Source organism: Anastrepha ludens, chromosome 2, assembly GCF_028408465.1.
Source record: "Anastrepha ludens isolate Willacy chromosome 2, idAnaLude1.1, whole genome shotgun sequence".
In the NCBI taxonomy this organism is placed as follows: Eukaryota; Metazoa; Arthropoda; class Insecta; order Diptera; family Tephritidae; genus Anastrepha; species Anastrepha ludens.
In genome coordinates, this window is record NC_071498.1 from 65,974,180 (window position 1) to 65,992,869 (window position 18,690).

An 18,690-nucleotide genomic window follows, 5' to 3' on the forward strand; every position below is an offset into this window, starting at 1 on the left:
GCTAATGCAGGTACTCTTCAGCAAATTTTATTCTGGCCTGTACATGACGTGAATCCAGCATAAGTACCTTTCCTGGGTTTTACTCGTAAAATTTAGCTTCAATGAGTTTGTTTCTGATTGTTGAAGAATCTACATCAAGACTTACATAGATCATCCCTATTCTTTTTGATGGTACAAAAGGAATTTTGACGCGCCAAACCCAGTACTTCTCCCAGCTCTTGCCTCTAAACACTTCAATTGTCTCCATTGGTTTGCTTTTATCAAACTTTTTCACTGAAAAGTCGAGCAAATTTGGAATAAACTTGAAAGTTTTAGAAATTTCTTAATAGGATTTCGTTTTTCACCCGGAAAATGTTTAGCGCGACCCTTTTCTCGCAAAAAGATCTGTTTAATTTTTGCAAGGTTTTGTAAAAAAATGTATATGGAACTAAAAATATTTAAACAAAAATCTGAATTTCCTTCAAATGCGCCCAAATGCCACAACTACCCTTCACTGTATTTTTGAGCACTTTTTGAATATAACAACCAGCTCAGAAAATACGATATTTAAGCTACCACTGGTGATTAAAAATATTTATTAGCAGTTATTTAAACTTAAAAAAGAAATTTAGCTATTTTTGGGCATACGCCACTGCTATTGCTTCAAACAGTTGTATATTATGGGGAATTAGCATAACATATTTCAAAAAATACCCCTGTATATTCCCGTTATAACATAAACAAATTAATAAAAGTATTACTTTTAAAATTTAATTTAAAATTTATTACATAAAGAAATTAATTCGTAAACAAAAGGACATGCTGATCAATAAAATGAATGATGAGCGATAACATTATTAGCAAACCGTACGTAGCTTTTTAACAATTTCTTTATATTCATTTTCTACTTGCTCATACTCGTTTCGCAATTGTTCGATGCGCTGACTTTGTGTGGGTAAGCGCGCTCTCAACCATTCTGTATCCACTTTTGCCTTTTCCATTTTCTTAATGTCATTCAACTGCTTGTAATGTACAGCATTTAAACGTCGCTTCACATCCAAACGATAGGCATGATAATCATCTTTATCGAGACAGTTTGTATAAAAGAAACGCAGTATTTCATAGACGCGGCGGCACTGACGAGGATTCAACTGAGGAAAAAGTAAGCAACAAATTTTAACTAACATTTCATTTCAAATTGAAATTATCGAGTTATATACCTTAAGTGATTCACGTGCTTCCCGCACCATTTCCTTATTGAAACCTTTCTTAATGACATCTCTTGCGAAACTTTTTAACCCCATACATAAACGCGCATCTACGAAATTGCGTAATCGCTGAAAATCGTCAGATGGGTCTTCAACTGTCATATCGATGACATTTTTTTGTGGCTGGTAATGCTTATATATGGTTTCTATGAATTTTGTGCCAATGCCTAGTTTTTGGAATGGTGGTAGAACTAGCACCTGGCTAATGCGTGGCCGTATATGCTGCGGATAGGCGTAGTATTCGTATACAGTGGTGTAGCCAACGGTTGCGTATTGATAGTTGCTATTATCATTTTTATACTTTTCATAGCTATCGTGAAAAGAACATTCATGTATTAAACTAAATATATACTGCTGCGGTTACATACCATACGAAAAAACTCCACTGGGCATCATCTACATCAATGTAGGAAGCCGCATCAACAAACCAAAGTATAAAAGTTTGTAAGCGGCCGAAAAATTTTAAGAACGACGGCACCTTATAATTACAGAGATATATTTCGAACAATCGCTTCTTGCCTTGCGCATCAGTTACTTTGAGTTCCGACAACTTTTCACCAAAAGGTTGAAATTTGTCTGCTTTATCAAGTGTTTTCAGAAACTCATCCATATTGATGAAGAAACAGCCATCGGGCAATTTTTCAGCAATAGTTCTCACGACACTGTCGGCACTTATGTCTCCTTTGGATATTTCATCAACTCGACTACTATATTCGACACCAATATAAATGTGGAGTGGTCCGGCTGTGTATAATATACGCACATGTAAATCTCTATAACCAAATATGCTCTCCGTTTCCCCAAAAAGTTGATGTGCCATCAAGGGATGGAATGTTAAACTATCATCCTCTATATCCTGCTTGCGGCGTACTGAAAAGTGTAAATGATATTTTCATACTAGCATTATAATTAACGTTTCAAATAACACTCACTTAATTTAAATTCCACAACTTCAAGTGCATCCGACACCAGTTCCTCAAAATCGTGTAGATTCGCCATATCTTCAACTGCTAATGACTGCTTCTAGAGATACTAATAATTTCCAGAACACTAATCACCAAGTATTTCGAACTCTGCAGTTATTACTGTCTGGTATTATTTCTATTTAATTACGGTTATCTTTTAAGTTTTGCCAAAAAATGGAATAAAATGAAAATAAATTCGATACAAAATTTCAGGCGCAAAATGCGACCAGCAAACTATTGACAGTTGATTTTGGCATTTGACAAGGCTGTGTTTCGTGTCCGTAGAGTATTCGAATGTCAAACAGTAGAATTTAAAACACTAATTTGTTTTAAATTTCTATATAATGGTATAAATAGTTAGCAAGCATTATTATTTTAATAATACATATCAACAAAAATAGCTTTTAAATTGCACCAATTTGTTCATTTTCATATTTTAATCAATTGACCGGCTTGCCGCAACACCATTTTTTCATATTTTTTTTTTCTTTTCGCATTTTACCACACCCTGCTTCAAGTCATATTGACAATTGGTAAATTCTACAACCGCAGCCAATTTACATGATTAGTAAGCAGAATTATCCCAAGTCTACTTACAGCCGCATTTCGCATTGTTTTTCTACAATTCAAATTGCTATAGTTCAAGATAGTGTGATACGTGAAGATAAACATATAAAACAATCCTTTCTGCACGGTAACTTCAACAATAAACATTGTTCTCATATTTAAACATGTAGTAAAATAACGCTTTATTTCTCCACATTCACCCGCATAATCTGCTTTGGGGTAATTTTTTAGTTGAAGGAGAGCATACAAAATGGATAATTATTTGTTCGAAGGAGGTCGCATCACCAAAATGGAGGTTGATTATTCACCTGCCTGTGATGAGAAAATTCCATTAGCTAAAGATATGGCCAGGAAGAATCCTGAAGCTTTTCATGATGCCATCGAGATACTGTTGCAACTTGAAAAGCAAACGCGTTTGGTAAGTAAACTTATTGGATAGCTTTATTCGGCTGACTAAAGAATATATTTAACTTATTTAATCAGGGCGCCGATATGGTATCTTGCTCGCGAGTTCTTGTCGCAATATGCCAGATTTGTTTCGACGCTCAAAACTGGAATGCTTTGAATGAATACGTTTCATTGCTAGCGCGTCGCCGCTCGCAGCTAAAGCAAGCTGTTTCAAAGATGATTCAGGAGTGCTGCACTTACGTTGAAAAAACACCTGATAAGGCCACCAAATTAAAACTGATTGATACGCTGCGCACAGTCACAGAAGGCAAAATATATGTAGAAATTGAGCGCGCCCGTTTAACAAAAATCTTAGCTGACATCAAAGAGGCCGATGGTGATATTGCAGGGGCTGCCGCTGTAATGGAAGAACTACAAGTAGAAACATACGGTTCAATGGATAAGCGGGAGAAGGTTGAATTGATTTTAGAGCAAATGCGGCTTTGTCTACTAAAAGAAGATTTCGTTTCCACGCAAATCATTGCCAAGAAGATAAGCATAAAATTCTTCGATGACCCAATACAGCACGACCTAAAGTTGAAATTCTACAACTTAATGATTCGGTTGGACCGAGATAGTTCGTTCTTGAAAACCTCGCGTCACTATCAAGCAATCGCTGAACCAGCACGTCCAGCACCCGCAGTAGCAGAGTTGACTGAAGAGGAGAAAAAAAAATTGAGTGAAGAAGATAAAAAGAAGCGTGAAGATGAAATCAAGGCAGCTGCTGTGGCAGCCGCCGCTTTGTCATCTGTCGAATTGACTCCAGAACAAGAAAAGGAGCAAAAGGAAAAACTGATTTGTGCTGTGTTATACTGCGTATTAGCGCCGTATGACAACGAACAGAGTGATATGATGGCACATTTGTCGAAAAATAAGAAACTTGAAGGCATACCCGCTTACCGGTTGGTAATTAAACAATATATTTAAGGGTAAAATAATAATGTATTTTTGTTTCAGTGAAATACTACGTTTATTCATGTCGAAAGAGCTTATAAGTTTTGACACATTCAATGTTGATTTTGGTACCGTGCTAGCCGAGAATGATATGTTTAAAGAAAGCACAAAGCATGGACGCAAATGCATTGCTGAGCTAAAGGATCGACTAATAGAACATGTAAGCAGCTCTAAAAGTTTTCTTTATTCTTAATTTAGTTTGCTGAAATAACTTTATTTATCTAAATAGAATATTCGTATAATCGCTATGTACTATTCTCGCATTCACCTTCAACGCATGAGTGAATTACTCAACTTACCGTCAAACCGGTGTGAAGAATATCTTTCAAAGTTGGCGAATAGCGATACCATACGCGTTAAAATTGATCGACCAGTAGGAATTGTTTACTTCACCACAAAGAAGAGCGCCTCCGATATACTGAATAACTGGGCGAACGACGTGAATCAACTGATGTCACTGGTGAACAAGACTTGTCATCTTATCAATAAGGAAGAGTGCATTCATTCCGCTATTGGAATTGCTGTAGAAGAATAGATCATCTGCAAAAATAGAATACTTTTTTAACGTAATGTACGCTAAGCTGATTTAATTTTCAATTCAATTTCAAATTCGAATGCCTAAAACAAAGATTGAAGTATGAACACTTGAAATTAGGCAGTTAAAGCGAAATAAAAAATGTACGCCAGCTTAGAAACAAATAGTTTGTTATCTTTTACTATTGTATCGCCCGATGTATTAAATAAATAAGGGTCGATATCTACATATATATTTCGTCTAACAAAAGAAAAATGGGCATGGAACGGTTTTACTATTTTTGAAAATATTCCCAATGATAATCAATACACTTGTATTCGTTTAGGCCAATTTCCAAATCATTTCGTCTAATCTGATTGAGACAACTCTTAAGCATGCGTTTTTATTCCTCATAATGGGAAGGAGCAAAAAGTAGTCATTGGGTACGGTGAATAGGCCATCAATTCGATGTTTTGATCGGTCAAAAATCCTTTTGGCAGCGCCGATATGACAGTTGGGAGACAATGCGATTTTGGTGAAGGATAGTTCTATATCATTCAGAATTGACCGTTTAACTTTGCTTGGTAGTCACATGATTATTAATGCTCAAAAAACAGGTGGCCATTGTGCTTGTGAAAAAATTCGTCAAAAATTGTGACAAATGATCGCACGAAATTGTTCATGGTTTAATACCAATTTTTTGCAGATATCCATTTTTAAAGATAGCCATTTCCTGTAAGCAACAATTGTATGGCTCACATATCAAAACGTTCTGCCTGGTTTTATGATAAAATATGTCAAACTTTCCAATCGATCCTTCAGATGACGTCTGACTCCACTACAAGCGTCCGCAGCTCGAAATATAAATAGCAACCCCCGTAATTTGATAGATTTCCTCAATCTCTTCTATAGGTTCCAGAGAACGTTCTCTGCTGGCACGTTCTCTGCCAGTTGTGAGTAATTTTGCTTTACTTATATCAGAGATACCACGTTTCCTTTTTTGAAAACTACCGTTATATGGAAGGTCGTGTGATTACTGGGCAATTTCGCCCAAGACAAAAGAGTAATCTATGTACCAAGTTTCAATGAAATATAATAAATTTTGTACTCTCATCATTCGTAAATATATGTATATATTTATCTCGATTCCTTTATGCAGTTACACACAACCGTTATCTGAACAAATTTATAAAACCCTCCTACACAAGTTGTAGAAATTTTGTGTGGAGAAAAGTAGCCGATAATATCGTTGGTCCTTTTAACAAAATTTTCGATATATATTGAATTTCATCAATAGCCATAATAATTAAAAACCCTCTGACTAACATAAATAGTTGAATGAATTCACAACAAAATTTTCGGAAAATGCTCCGGTAAACAAATTTAAAACGATAAGGTGTACAAACATGTAGGTTTTTTTTTTGTTACTGAGCACTGAACTGGCCTATTTGAAATATTTGAGAAATAGTTCATTTGTGACCTTTTTTTGAGGTATGATAATACCCGTGATATCTCATATTAAAACCTTAAATTATGTGACAGTGGTCTGTAAATTATTGTTTGATACAGTTTTTTTGCTTATATGTATAATTGTAACTTATTTATAGGCATCCCTCAAATCATACCCAGCTCAGTGAGCAGAAGCTGGGTGTTCGACGTTTTAAGAAGCTCGAATGCTAAAATACATTTAATTACAAGGAAATTCAATCTTTTTGTTAAATTAATATCTCTTGAGATTGCAAATATTAATTTTATATAGATAATTTGAAAAATATTCCCATTGATAAACTGTGGTATGAAATTTTACACAATATATACTCTTTAATGATAAGTATGAATTTCCAAATATCAGACCGAGAGTTTTTTCGTTATAAACAAATATGAACATATATGTACACTAATTATATAAATGTTCCTTATTTTTATATTCGTGCGTTAAAGTGTCAAAAAAAACCAAAGTCCCAAAAGAGAATAAAATAAATAGGAGAACTAGTACCTTTTTGAGGTAATTTTTTGTCAATTTGTGGCACCACTGTTTTGATTAAAATTTTCGTACCAAGGCGAATTGTATAGATTCGCCATATTTTTTACTGAACGCACTCCTTGCTGAGTTAGATGACAAGCGAAAATCACAGTTCCACCTGTAAACATATAATTGCTACCAAAATCTTCGAAAATCGAAATCTTTGAAATGAGCTGTCCAATGGGTTTTGGTGAACTAAATATCCCATCTTCACGTGCTTTCTGGGATGACTGTGATGAGGACGAGCCACTACAAAAGGATAAGGAAATAAAGAAGTGAATTGAGATTGTTAATTCAGTCCCTTTAAAACAGCGTATTAGAGTAACCGACTTTACTATTGCAGGCTCGAACTTTTATATGAACCGAACGAAACAGCAGAACCTTTGTCCAGTAAAATGTTTCTGCTAATCGAGGGAGCCGATGTGTCAGATTTCGTGGAAGCATCGTTGTTGCAGGACGCACGGAAAATCTGTAAACTACCATCTGCAAACTCCTCATTGCATTATATTAACGATAAGGAATTATTAATTGCGCTATTGCAAGAAGATCTAACAAATAGTGGTGAAGTTACTGAGTTGCTCCTCCCGTATGCGAAACAAGCTGAAACAGTGATAACATTAACTGTGAAATCAAAAATTGAATATCAGAGTGAGAATTTGCTAAAAATTCGTGACGAGATTACATTATTGCGCGGCATAAATTCTAAAATGTCGCAGGTAGAAGAACTGGAGGCACCTAATTTTGTAGCTGGCGTGGCAGCGGGAAGTAAGTAGTCTTTTTTTTTCAAATTTAATGTGGAAGATTTATAAAACCATTTAAATACATAGTTGCTTGCTGGCGTCATAACGAAAAACTGCCAGTATCAGCCTACGTCGCCTACACTGATAATGTCTCGCTGGATACATTGGGAGCGAAACCCATACTCAAATTGCTGCAGGAACTGGGTGTAAATTGCAGCGAAACATACAAACCTGTTTATAAGGAATCTTCACATCTGTATATATAACATAAAAATAGCTCCGTAGATCTGTACAATAGAGAATTGCGTCACATTTTTAAATTGTATATTTGTGTTAAAATAAGGGCTAATGGAAATAAATGAGGTCCAGGGAAGTGTGAAAAATACTTCAGTCATACTTTATTTTTATAGCAAATAACAGTTAGGCTATGTTTTCATTCACCCACTTTATTCTGGTTTATTTCAAATATGCTAAGTTTATGTGACTTGCTTCGTAGCTCAATGTGAGCTTTTGAGATAGCAATGAATTGTGGTCGACATAGTAGTGAATACGCCGGCACTAGTAAAGATTGTACCAACGAATGTAGTTCACGTCGCCCACTACAAAATAAGTCAATGCCTAATTCAAGAGCGGTGCCAAAATCACATTCGTCCATTGCTATGTTGGCGGCAGTGGCCACTGGCTGCAACTTCTCGATTACTGCCGCTTTAATATCCTCGTTGTCACCACCATCATCAGAAGCGCCTGCCTTTACGAAAAAATTCAATATTTTCTTCAGCTCTGCATCCGATATAATCAGTGGCCTATAACCGACTTCGGTTTTGCCGTCATACGGTACTACTATCCCAGCTTCATGGAGAGTTTTAGCAACCACTTTAGCACTACGTCGTTTGCGTAAGGGTTCGAGTGTCTCTAATTTAATTTCATTTGCGCTAATAAAATTTTGTAGCGCCTTACGCGTGCTTGCCACCAGTGCTCCCGTGAAAGGTGTGTTGGTGAAATCTTTCTCGAGATAGTGTAAAAATGCATCAAATGTGTTGCCAGCTATAAATTCAAACTTGCAACCTTTTGCAGCATCGTTACGTGCCAACAAAAGGCTATCATGTTCTTGTGGCGAATCGCGCCAATAACCATAATGGATTCCAGTATCCCGACGTACAAAAATTGTTTGAAATTCAGGTGGGTCGTAGAAGAATCGCCAGTGCCGCAAGTAGTCACCTGGTTCACGAATTGTAGCTTTATGGAAGCGTCCAGCAAGAAATTCAAAAGCTCCTACCAACTGCAGTTGGAATTGTTTCTCAAAATATTGCAAAACTTCCTCACCAGTGCCACCACTTTTTAAGCTGCAAGCAAATTTCCAAAAGGCGTAAAAGTCCAGCGGCATTTCCACGAGGAATTTGTGTCGTATGAACTCATTGCTACGTAATAATTCGTCGTATTCCGCCTGAACTGAGAATTTTATGCGCTTGGCAAGTATTTCCATGTAGTTTTTGCCCGCAATGTTACCAAGCGCTTCAGCACGCAAATCAGTTGTATCAATTTCTCTGCGTTCATCGGAACTACTGTTACCAGCAGTAGTCGGGGTTTCTGTGTGAGGTTTATCTTTGATTTCATCATCCCTTGGCTGCTGCTTAGTCTCCACGGATGGTATTTTCCGTTTTAGCTCCTCTTTTTCTTCGTGAACTTTCTTTGTTGGATGGTTATACTTTTCCAAATGCGCTGCATTTTTCTGATAACATTTCTCCCAATATTTGCAATCGTCTTTAGGCATTTTAATAAACACTTTTGGTATTAAGCAAAATTCTTTACTTAGCGTGATTTGTCAAATACTGTTTCTGTTATTATATTTCCTTGTTTACCTGCGACTGCAAACGCTTTCTTGATAAAAACAAAAAACGATTAATCGATTACACGCCAAGCAATATTAGTTCTTTACGATGAAAATCAAAATTGTTGACTAAATTTTATTACCGGTAGTCTTCACTCAATGGATGAGAGAATATAGAAGGTTGCGAACTCACTCTCAATGAATTTAACAGAATCATGTCATGATTTCAGAATTTGGTTTTCGTTTTTTGTTTACAAGCAACCCTGCGTGTATGTGTATATGAATTTAATTTGAATATATGTTGTTATGGGTGATTTTTTAAGGGCTTGGGAGTTTAAACAGAAATATTGTTGGAATTAATTTTTTTTTTATAATTTGGTAGATAATTTCATGGCATTGATTTTGTGCATATTATATCCAGCACATGTCCACTGCAGCTATTAGTTCTTTTTTTTTGACTACTTTTTGTAATAACCCTGGCCGTACGACGTCAAGGGTGGTTTGAATAATCGATTGGTATATGCGCTATATGGCAAGTTGCGCCGTCTTCTTGGAACCAAATGTCGTCGATGTTTAGCTAATTAATTTTTGGCAAAAAAAAAAATTCAGTTAACATGGCGCAATAACGCTCGCCATTCACCATAACGGCAGCTCCTTCCTCATTTCGAAAGAAATAAGGGTCGATGAAGCCGCTGATGCTCTATGAACTTAGCGAACAGATTTTTTTTTTTTCAAGGTAAATTTCTCTGACTTGAAACCGTTGTTCTGGCGTTAAGGAATCGTTTGATGACAAAACAGAGTTATTGATATTGATAGTTCTCATGCAGCTACAAAAACACCAAAAACGTTGTGTAAAAAGGATAAATTTCCGATAAACTTAGGGAAGATAACAATTTGTTCATAATACGCGAGATAATTGAGATTGAATTACTTATAAATTGTTTAATTCCGTCCTAAAATTGTGTACGTCGAATCACCTAACTAATTCAAATGGTAATTGGGACGTGAAATACGAATGGAACAGCAATTTACTTACCGTAAGAATATAAAATTACGCACAAAACGTTGGCTGTTCTATTTTATATTTTAAAAATCTAAAAATTCGTACTTCGCTAAAGGAAATACAATTTGTTTTAATCCTCTTTAAAAGTGAAGTCATTGGCGCTATGTTAATTACTTCGTTTTTGTGTTTGCAAGAATATCAGGTCAGTCCATAAGTTCGTGCGTTTTTTGGTGGTTTTAAAACTAATAAAAAATATGTTTAAAGTATTTATTAATCAATAATATATTTTCCTCTATTATTTACAATGTCTTCCCAATGTTTAGGCAAATTTGTAATTCCCTTTCATTTTCAAGCTGTTGCAGCAGTTGAGAACACACATTCACTCTTGCTGAAGGTTGGTGACGGAAAGTCTATGCGGAACCCAGGTGCCTGTGAACCGCTCCATGCGATGAATTTAATCTCTGAGCTATCATATCGACTGTCAAATTTGGCTCAACTTCCACGAGTTCGAGCAAGGCGTCGGAGTTAAAGACTTCAGGACGACCAGCGCGCGGGGCATCCTCTACGTCGCAGTTACCACTTCGGAATTTTGAAAACCACTTTTGCGCAGTCCTTACACTCACGGTATCCTCTCTGTGAACAGTGTTTATTTCTGCAGCAGCAGATGTTGCATTTTTACCACTTTTATAAAAAAAATTCAAAATATGCCTCTTATACGCATTCGAAGATTCCATTCTATTTTTTAACAACACGTGCTTCTATCCGCAATTAAAATCAGTTCTTGAATGCACAATATATCAAAGAAAATATAAATAGTTCCGTTATATTCCGCGAATAGTTTTTTGTATGCAAAAATCGTACAAAAGTGAAATTATGGGTAAAATACGCACGAACTTATGGATTGACCTGATATTTACAAAAACAAAACAAAAATCCTGATTTTGTAAAAAATTTCATAAAAGAGACGACAATGTTCTGCATTGATATTTTTAAATGTTGGTCACCTTAACTTGCTAAGCGCAATGCATGGTTTTAGAGAGAAGAGTATCGAGTATTTATTTTTGCTGTCGTTTCATCACTAACTGTGTCGCGTTTATTATTATTTGTTAAATACATAATTGTACATTGTAAAATGGTTCGCGATGATTCCGTCGATGGTAGCGGTGAGTAAAAAATATAAGAATTTGTAAAGTTATTAAATAACTGTTTTACACAAATAACAGGTTCTGAATCTGAAGTCAGTCACAGCCCAACTCCGTCGCCTCAGATTGCACCAACGCCGGGTTACACATTAGAAAACCATGATCCTGAACCCGGGTAATAGTAATCGGATTAATTAACTTTTATGTTCCTTAATTTGTTCCAATTATTTGCAGTACACCGCATAGTCGAGCATCAGAGGGTAGTGGTAGCGATCGCAAGTCACGTTCTCGGTCACGTTCATCTTCTAGTTCGGCATCTCGCAGCAACTCCGGATCACGTTCCGGCACACGTTCTCAATCTGGTTCACCACATAGCAGGCCCTCGGGTTCTGTGCATAGCCGACATTCTGCAACACCAATTGTCAGTCGAGAACACAGCCCCGCTGGAAATCGTGAACATTCAACAGCAGTTAGCCGTGAACAATCAATTGTTAGAAGTCGAGAACAATCACCGGCAGCAAGCCGTGAACATACGCCCGTTGCTACCCATGAGCAATCGTCTGTTGCTCAAGAGTCGTCTCCCAAACGCAATGCAACTACACCAGCCAACCAAACACCCAACGATGAAGATACCCGTTCACAATCGCCTAACTTGCAAATAGATGATCGTGCTAATTCACGTTCCCGTTCGCGTTCTCGTAGTCAAAGTCACCGCTCACGCTCCGGCACACCACGTTCAAAATCTGGAGGCTCTTCACGCTCTGGATCAGGGTCTCGATCGCGTTCTCGTTCTCGGAGTGGCACAAGGTCACGTTCAGGATCGCGATCGCATTCTGGCTCACGCTCGAGATCAGGTACACCGGTATCGCGCAAATCTGGAAAGTCGGCAAGCGGATCTGAATCAGGAAGTGATTTTGGTGCACGGCAAAGGAAGAAGCGTAAAGCGTCTGCATCTAGTGGATCCGAGTCTGAAGGTGCTCAACGTAAACGAGGTAGTGGGGAAGAAGGCGATGCGACAGCCGCTGTAAGGGCAAAAAAGGCACGAATCATCGATACGGATAGCGAAAATGAAGAGGTTTTTGTTTAATTATTACTTAACTATTCGTTTCTTTGAATTCATTAATATTTCCAGCAGTCACAAAAAATTGACGCAACTGATATTTTTGGTGATGCCGATGATATCAGTTTATCGGAAGACGAAGGCCCCAAATCGGATACCGGTTCACGCAAGAGTCGCTCACGAACGCGTTCACGTTCAAAGTCAAAATCCAGCTCCCGCAGTGGTTCACATCGCTCAGCTTCAGGGTCCCATTCACGCTCTCGATCACGTTCTTCTGTTTCGCGGTCTCGCTCAAGAAGCCCTGCCCGTGTTGAGGAACCACAACAAAAAGAGGACGAACCAGAACCTATTCCCGAAACACGAATCGATGTGGAAATTCCACGAATCGTAACTGATCTGGGAAAGGAAATACATTTCGTTAAGCTTCCTAATTTCCTTTCAGTTGATACGCGACCTTTTGATACCGAAACTTACGAAGATGAAATTGACGAAGAAGAAACTATGGACGAAGAAGGTCGACAGCGCATCAAACTGAAAGTAAGTAACACCATACGTTGGCGTGAATATATGGCCAACAATGGTGACATGATCAAAGAATCGAATGCGCGTTTTGTGCGCTGGTCAGATGGTAGCATGACGTTGCATTTGGGCAACGAAACTTTCGATGTTTATCGCCAACCATTGCATGGTGATCACAATCACATGTTCATCCGTCAAGGTACGGGTTTGCAAGGGCAGGCGGTTTTCCGCACCAAGCTGACTTTCCGACCACACTCGACGGAATCGTTTACACATAAGAAAATGACAATGTCATTGGCCGATCGTTCACAAAAAACCAGCGGTATTAAGATTCTCACTCAAGTCGGCAAAGATCCGACTACCGATCGTAAATACAATCTCAAAAAAGAGGAAGAAAAACTGCGTCAAGCGATGCGTACTCAGCAGAAGCCACAGCCAAAGAAAAAGAAAAGTGGCGCACATGATGCCCATGGCGGCGCTAATTCATCGTACCATCACGATGATGGCAGCGATGACGAAAATGCTATTTCTCTTAGCGCTATTAAGAATAAGTATAAAAAAGGCAGCGGTGGTGGTGGTGGTGGCGGTGGCGGTGGTGGCACGCCATCAGTAACGTCCGAACAAAAGGGCTCGGCTATTTATTCGTCAGATGAAGATGATGGCTCTGACTTCGAAGGACGACGCAGCAAGAAAATGGACAAGACAAAATCGGTAAAGGCACTGCGCGACTCTGATAGCGAGTCGGATGAAGAGCATGGCAGTGGTAAGGGTAGTGCCGGCGGTAGCGACAGCGAGGCCAGTGGCAGCGGCAGCGGGAGCGGGGACGAAGGTGGTGGCAGTAATCGCGGAAAAGGCGGTGGCAGTGGCAGCGGAAGTGGCAGTGACAACGATGAACATACGGCAAATGATTAAACAATAAAAAAAAGATTCACGCACCAGTATAAAAGGCAATCGATTTTGCGGGACCATTTGCAAGAATTGCCACATTTTACATACATTTATTATATAGTTCTGAGTTTCATTTCATAAAATGTTTGAATTGCATGTTCGATGTAAATTATATCAATAAATGAAGAGAAGTGGAAGCGTAAATATGTATGGGGATTTCATGCCATTGGCAATAACATCGATGCATCTCAATATTGTAGTTTTTTAGCATGCTTGGCATTTCAGAGGTAATGTGTATAATCCTAACTTCAGCTCTCGAGGTCATCATGAATAATGCGCAACTTCAGTTGCATAAAGACCTAATTGCTTAGAACTTAAGGCTTGGCACGAAAGCTGCGTGGAGGACTAGGAAGCGAAGTAGCGCTGAACATATGTGGCTCTCTCTTACCATTTTCTTCGTAGACGAAGAAGTTGGCATATATGTTTGTAATCCAACGGCTTGAAACGTATTGGACATCGTAAGGGGAAAATACGTCAAATACTCATTATGGGATTAGGTTTATTATGCAAACAAGGTGTGGTTATTAGATAGCTACTCTGACATATGGTACCTCTTATCGCCCGATTCCGTTACTTCCACTGTTGGGGTAACTTTCCCACCGGCTTAAAAAAAATTATCGCGCTCAATGATTCACCAATTTGGGTTTAGACCAAGTGTATAGACTAGTCCATATAAAAGAAGAAGCTCTGGAGAAAAAATGTGTTCGCAAAATGAGTTTATCAAAGCCCATGAGACTTCTCTACATCATTAAAGTTCTCTGTAAACATTAACCCAGTAAAAAATTGCAACTTCCCCCCAAAATGAAAAATAATTTCTCTCTCCCTTTCCCCTACTTTGCAAGTTTTTTTAAGGCATGAACACCAAAACTTGATAATTTGTTACACATCATTTGCTTCATGAACATACCTTATTTATTTATTTATTTAATTCAATTAATAGTCTAAAAAATACAGTATTTCTTACAGACTATGAAAACAGATTAATGCTAAATCATTAATCAAAGTAAAATTTAACTTATAATTAACTTGCTTCAATTGTAATGAGTAAAAGAAAAATATAAACTTTCTTATAACTTAAAGAGGAGGATTATTCATTTTAGTAAGACAAGAAAATACAAAGTTTCTTACAGACTACAAAGAACTAAGAGTATTTATATTATATATAAATAGAAATAATTAACAAAATCAAAGCTTAGAAAACTAAATTAACAAAAATATACTTGGTAATTATTTAGAATTCTTACAAAGGAAAAATTTTTTTAATTGGGATTTAAATACATGTTTCGCCCTGGAAAGTCTAGATCCAAAAGGGAGGCGAGATAGTTAATGTCAGACAGCGTTCTAATGTTCTTGAAACTTAAAAAATTTGGCGGTATTTTTTCTAGAAGAAACGGGCAGTCAATTAGTCCATTAACGAGATCGAAGATAAAAGAAACTGCCTGGAACGTGCATCTGTCACTTAATGGACAGAGACTAATCAAACGTAAGACGTAAGACGGTTTGGGGTCTGAGAAATTGAGTGAATGTAGCGCGAAACGCACAAAAATTTTTTGAACCCTCTCCACTCGATTTATATGAACTGTGTGGTTATAGTAGCAATTGATTCGTTTTTATCTATTTATTTACACTAGTATGTAAGAACTACAATTATAAGGAATAACTTCATTAAAAATAAATTTGTATAATATTAATGTCTTATGTGCGGGTTGGTATATACGTCCGTCTTCGCCGGCGGTTAGATGAAACTCAAACTCTTCGTTCAATGGCGTTCTTCTCTGGTCCTGTTATTGTCAGGGTTGCCATCGGGTCGTCTGTTCAATCTGTGTTGCCACAAACTGCATGATAAGGTCTCCAAATAAAAGAGACATAATCTAATTTGGACCGCACAAACGCAGAGTATAAAATCTTAAGAGTATATGGATCAGTGAAGTGCGATGAGTGACGTCTAACAAATGCGAGCATAGCAAGAGAATTGGAAACGGCATAATTTAGGTGCGTGATAAAATTAAGCTTTGAATCAAAGAAGACTCCTAAGTCTTTTATCACATCAGACGAAGCAAGATATGTATAATTGATATGATAAGAGGTGCTGAGGGGGTTTTGAAGCTTATAAAATGTGATTTTATGACATTTTTCAATGTTAAGAAATAGACGATTAATAAGGCACCAGGAAAATAAATTATTCAACTCAGACTGTAGGGCGGCTGAATCACTAGAATTTCTTATTTCAGCGTACACTTTTAGATCATCAGCATAGAGAAGAAAATTAGCGAAGGAAAAACACGAATAAATATCATTAATAAACAAAATAAATAACAAAGGACCTAAAATACTACCCTGAGGTACCCCAGAGGTGGCAGTGTAGTGTTTCAAAGAAACACCATCGATAACTACAGTGCAGCATCTCTTTATTAAATAGGACCGAATCCAATCGAGGAAAGTTGAATGAAAACCAAGACAAGCCAATTTAGTTACTAAAATTTTATGGGAGATTTTATCAAAGGCTTTAGAAAAATCCGTGTATATCGCGTCAGTTTGGAAATCATCAGAAAAAACGGATAAGTTGGATAAGGTAGACCTTGCAGCTACAAAACCATGCTGACGTGGACTAATTAGACGTTTAACACTAAAATATAACTTGTCTTTAACAACGCATTCAAAGAGTTTAGATACAGCAGATAATTTGGAAATTGGTCTGTAATTTACAATATTGCTTTTATTACCGCTTTTAAAAATAGGAGTGACCAAAGTCAGCTTCCAATCATCGATAAATATTCCTTCGGCCAAGGATTTGTTAAAAATCAGTTTAAGAGGTTGAACTAAAGAGCGACAATTTTTAAACAAAGTTACAGACAGCCCGTCTACATCCGAATGGGCCGAGTTTTTAATCTTTAACAATCCCTCAATGACATCATCATCAGATAGAACAAGCGAACCAAAGTCAACTGAAGAAGACACTTTACCCCAGAAATTATGGCGAATGGCTGCCAAATGTTCTTCCTGAATATCTTCATCAGACACGAAGTTAGATGAAAAGAAATCAGCAAATAAGTTCGCTGCATCGCTGACAGAGCAGGCAGTTACGTCTCTAAAAAAACAGAATTAGGAATAGAAGAGGCCTTTTTTTTAATTATACACACATACATATGTAGTGGTTTATTTTTATTGTACCCAAAAGGTCTAGGCGACCTTCTAATCGAGGAGCCATTTTGCGATCAGGAGGAATGCTACTACAATAGCAACGACTAATAGCCCCTGGTCACAGTCCATCATTGCTTGTCCAGCTCTTTATATGTGTGCGTGTCGGGTGCTTGTCGTTTGCCCGGTGACGTTCAAAACAAAAAGCGATCAATCCACAGTTGTATTTAGAAGTAAATATGTCGTCATCGGATGATGAATTTTTATTTATGTAAATTTGTATATACGTAATTATTCTATGGCTGAAAAGCGTAAGTAAGGGAATTAAATTTGAGTTTGGGATATTTTACAAAAATTAAAGGTAATCTGCTTTAACTTATTCTGTTCGTTGTTTGAGAATTTTTTTGTTACCCACTTTCTGTGTTATATTAAAAAATCGCAATAAGTCATGTTTTTAATTGTAACTTATGTTTTTCGGGTTCATAACTTTATTATTATTAAATTACTTATGTATATCAGTTTTAAATAATTTCATTTACATATAAATTTTTAGATTTTTTGCTTATTTATGTACATATTTCATACGGATTGTGCTTATTTTTAGTATATGTAGGTGTTTACGAGTAATATACTATTGGGCAACCGCACACTAAATACTAACCTCAACAACACTGCTGTTTTGTCCATCGGACTCCGACACGATCAAAAAAGTAAGCGTCAAACGAAAATATCAAAAATTTTTGATTTTCATCAAGCATCGTAGGTGTAGCCGACAACAAATACGTGTGTCACGACGTCACCCGACTGCACTAACACATACAAAGCGCAGTCAAGCATGCTGGACTGTAACCAAACCCTATAAGTAATTCTAAATTCTTGTGTTTTTGTCGTTTTTTGACATTACTGGCAAAGTGTACTTGGGGGCCATAAACGTCAAGTCGTAGGAAAAAAATGCTCCAGTTAAAATAATTGACTTTAAAATGAATGGATCACGCGTATGAATTTTAGAATTAAAAGGATACTATTAAAAAAAAAGAAGAAAACCATAAGTACCTCGAAGTGTTATGACACACAAAGGTGCGAAATAATTTTAGAATATGCTGTATAATTTCTCTTATTTTCTTGAGCTTTGCGAAAAATAGTATGTACATATATACATACATATATACATATATGTACCTTCTCATACGTATACGTATATAAACAACAGCTACTGGACCTCTCAGTTTACAGATAAGCGATTAACGAAATTCACCGATAGTCCCTACCATTTAGTAGGGCCTTCCAAGCCGGTATGAATGATGATGAGCACCGAAGCTAAAAACAATCCATCCAGTAGCGTCTGACCACAGGTTAATGTCGGTTACAGCTGTCGTCCGTCTTGCATGTCTTACTAGGGTACTTCCATATGCTTGGCAATTGCAGCGTGCAACTAAATGCAGCAGTCCTACCATTAGACTAGAAAAGCTGAGCTAGTCCCTCAGTTTTTTCGTAGGAAACTGAATACAGAAACTTTTCGGTGTGGCGACCGGTATTACATAGTAGAAACAACTTTTCCAACATTTGATGTGTCATGCTCACAATGGGTTGTATTT

General features: G+C 37.2%; 5 protein-coding genes across 6 annotated transcripts; 3 read left to right on the plus strand and 2 right to left on the minus strand.

Annotated features, from left to right (window-relative positions):
- Positions 1-740: 740 nt before the first annotated feature.
- On the minus strand, positions 741-2,470 carry LOC128871675 (histone acetyltransferase type B catalytic subunit). Its single transcript, XM_054113617.1, has 4 exons — positions 2,180-2,470; positions 1,616-2,117; positions 1,200-1,557; positions 741-1,130 (listed from the first exon to the last, which is right to left on the minus strand). Exons 1-4 carry the CDS (start codon positions 2,244-2,246, stop codon positions 837-839), a joined length of 1,221 nt encoding a protein of 406 aa, XP_053969592.1. The 5' UTR covers positions 2,247-2,470; the 3' UTR covers positions 741-836.
- Positions 2,471-2,754: 284 nt separating this feature from the next.
- LOC128871673 (26S proteasome non-ATPase regulatory subunit 12) lies at positions 2,755-4,879 on the plus strand. The gene is made up of 5 exons (XM_054113616.1): positions 2,755-2,906; positions 3,011-3,197; positions 3,263-4,128; positions 4,184-4,340; positions 4,410-4,879. The coding sequence occupies exons 2-5, from the start codon at positions 3,030-3,032 to the stop codon at positions 4,713-4,715; spliced, it is 1,497 nt and encodes a 498-aa protein (XP_053969591.1). The 5' UTR covers positions 2,755-2,906; positions 3,011-3,029; the 3' UTR covers positions 4,716-4,879.
- Positions 4,880-6,792: 1,913 nt separating this feature from the next.
- On the plus strand, positions 6,793-7,842 carry LOC128871677 (uncharacterized). The gene is made up of 3 exons (XM_054113619.1): positions 6,793-6,992; positions 7,061-7,482; positions 7,545-7,842. The coding sequence occupies exons 1-3, from the start codon at positions 6,886-6,888 to the stop codon at positions 7,721-7,723; spliced, it is 708 nt and encodes a 235-aa protein (XP_053969594.1). The 5' UTR covers positions 6,793-6,885; the 3' UTR covers positions 7,724-7,842.
- Positions 7,843-7,871: 29 nt separating this feature from the next.
- Positions 7,872-9,404, minus strand: LOC128871676 (histone PARylation factor 1-like). The gene has a single exon (XM_054113618.1). It carries the CDS (start codon positions 9,226-9,228, stop codon positions 7,891-7,893), a length of 1,338 nt encoding a protein of 445 aa, XP_053969593.1. The 5' UTR covers positions 9,229-9,404; the 3' UTR covers positions 7,872-7,890.
- A 1,903-nt stretch (positions 9,405-11,307) lies between these two features.
- LOC128871678 (another transcription unit protein) lies at positions 11,308-14,101 on the plus strand. 2 transcript variants are annotated; one of them, XM_054113621.1, is made up of 4 exons: positions 11,308-11,451; positions 11,512-11,605; positions 11,665-12,505; positions 12,563-14,101. In XM_054113621.1, the coding sequence occupies exons 1-4, from the start codon at positions 11,421-11,423 to the stop codon at positions 13,919-13,921; spliced, it is 2,325 nt and encodes a 774-aa protein (XP_053969596.1). In that variant the 5' UTR covers positions 11,308-11,420; the 3' UTR covers positions 13,922-14,101. The 2 variants fall into 2 exon arrangements, with proteins under 2 accessions (XP_053969596.1, XP_053969597.1); XM_054113622.1 differs by having other exon boundaries at positions 12,566-14,101.
- Positions 14,102-18,690: the final 4,589 nt, after the last annotated feature.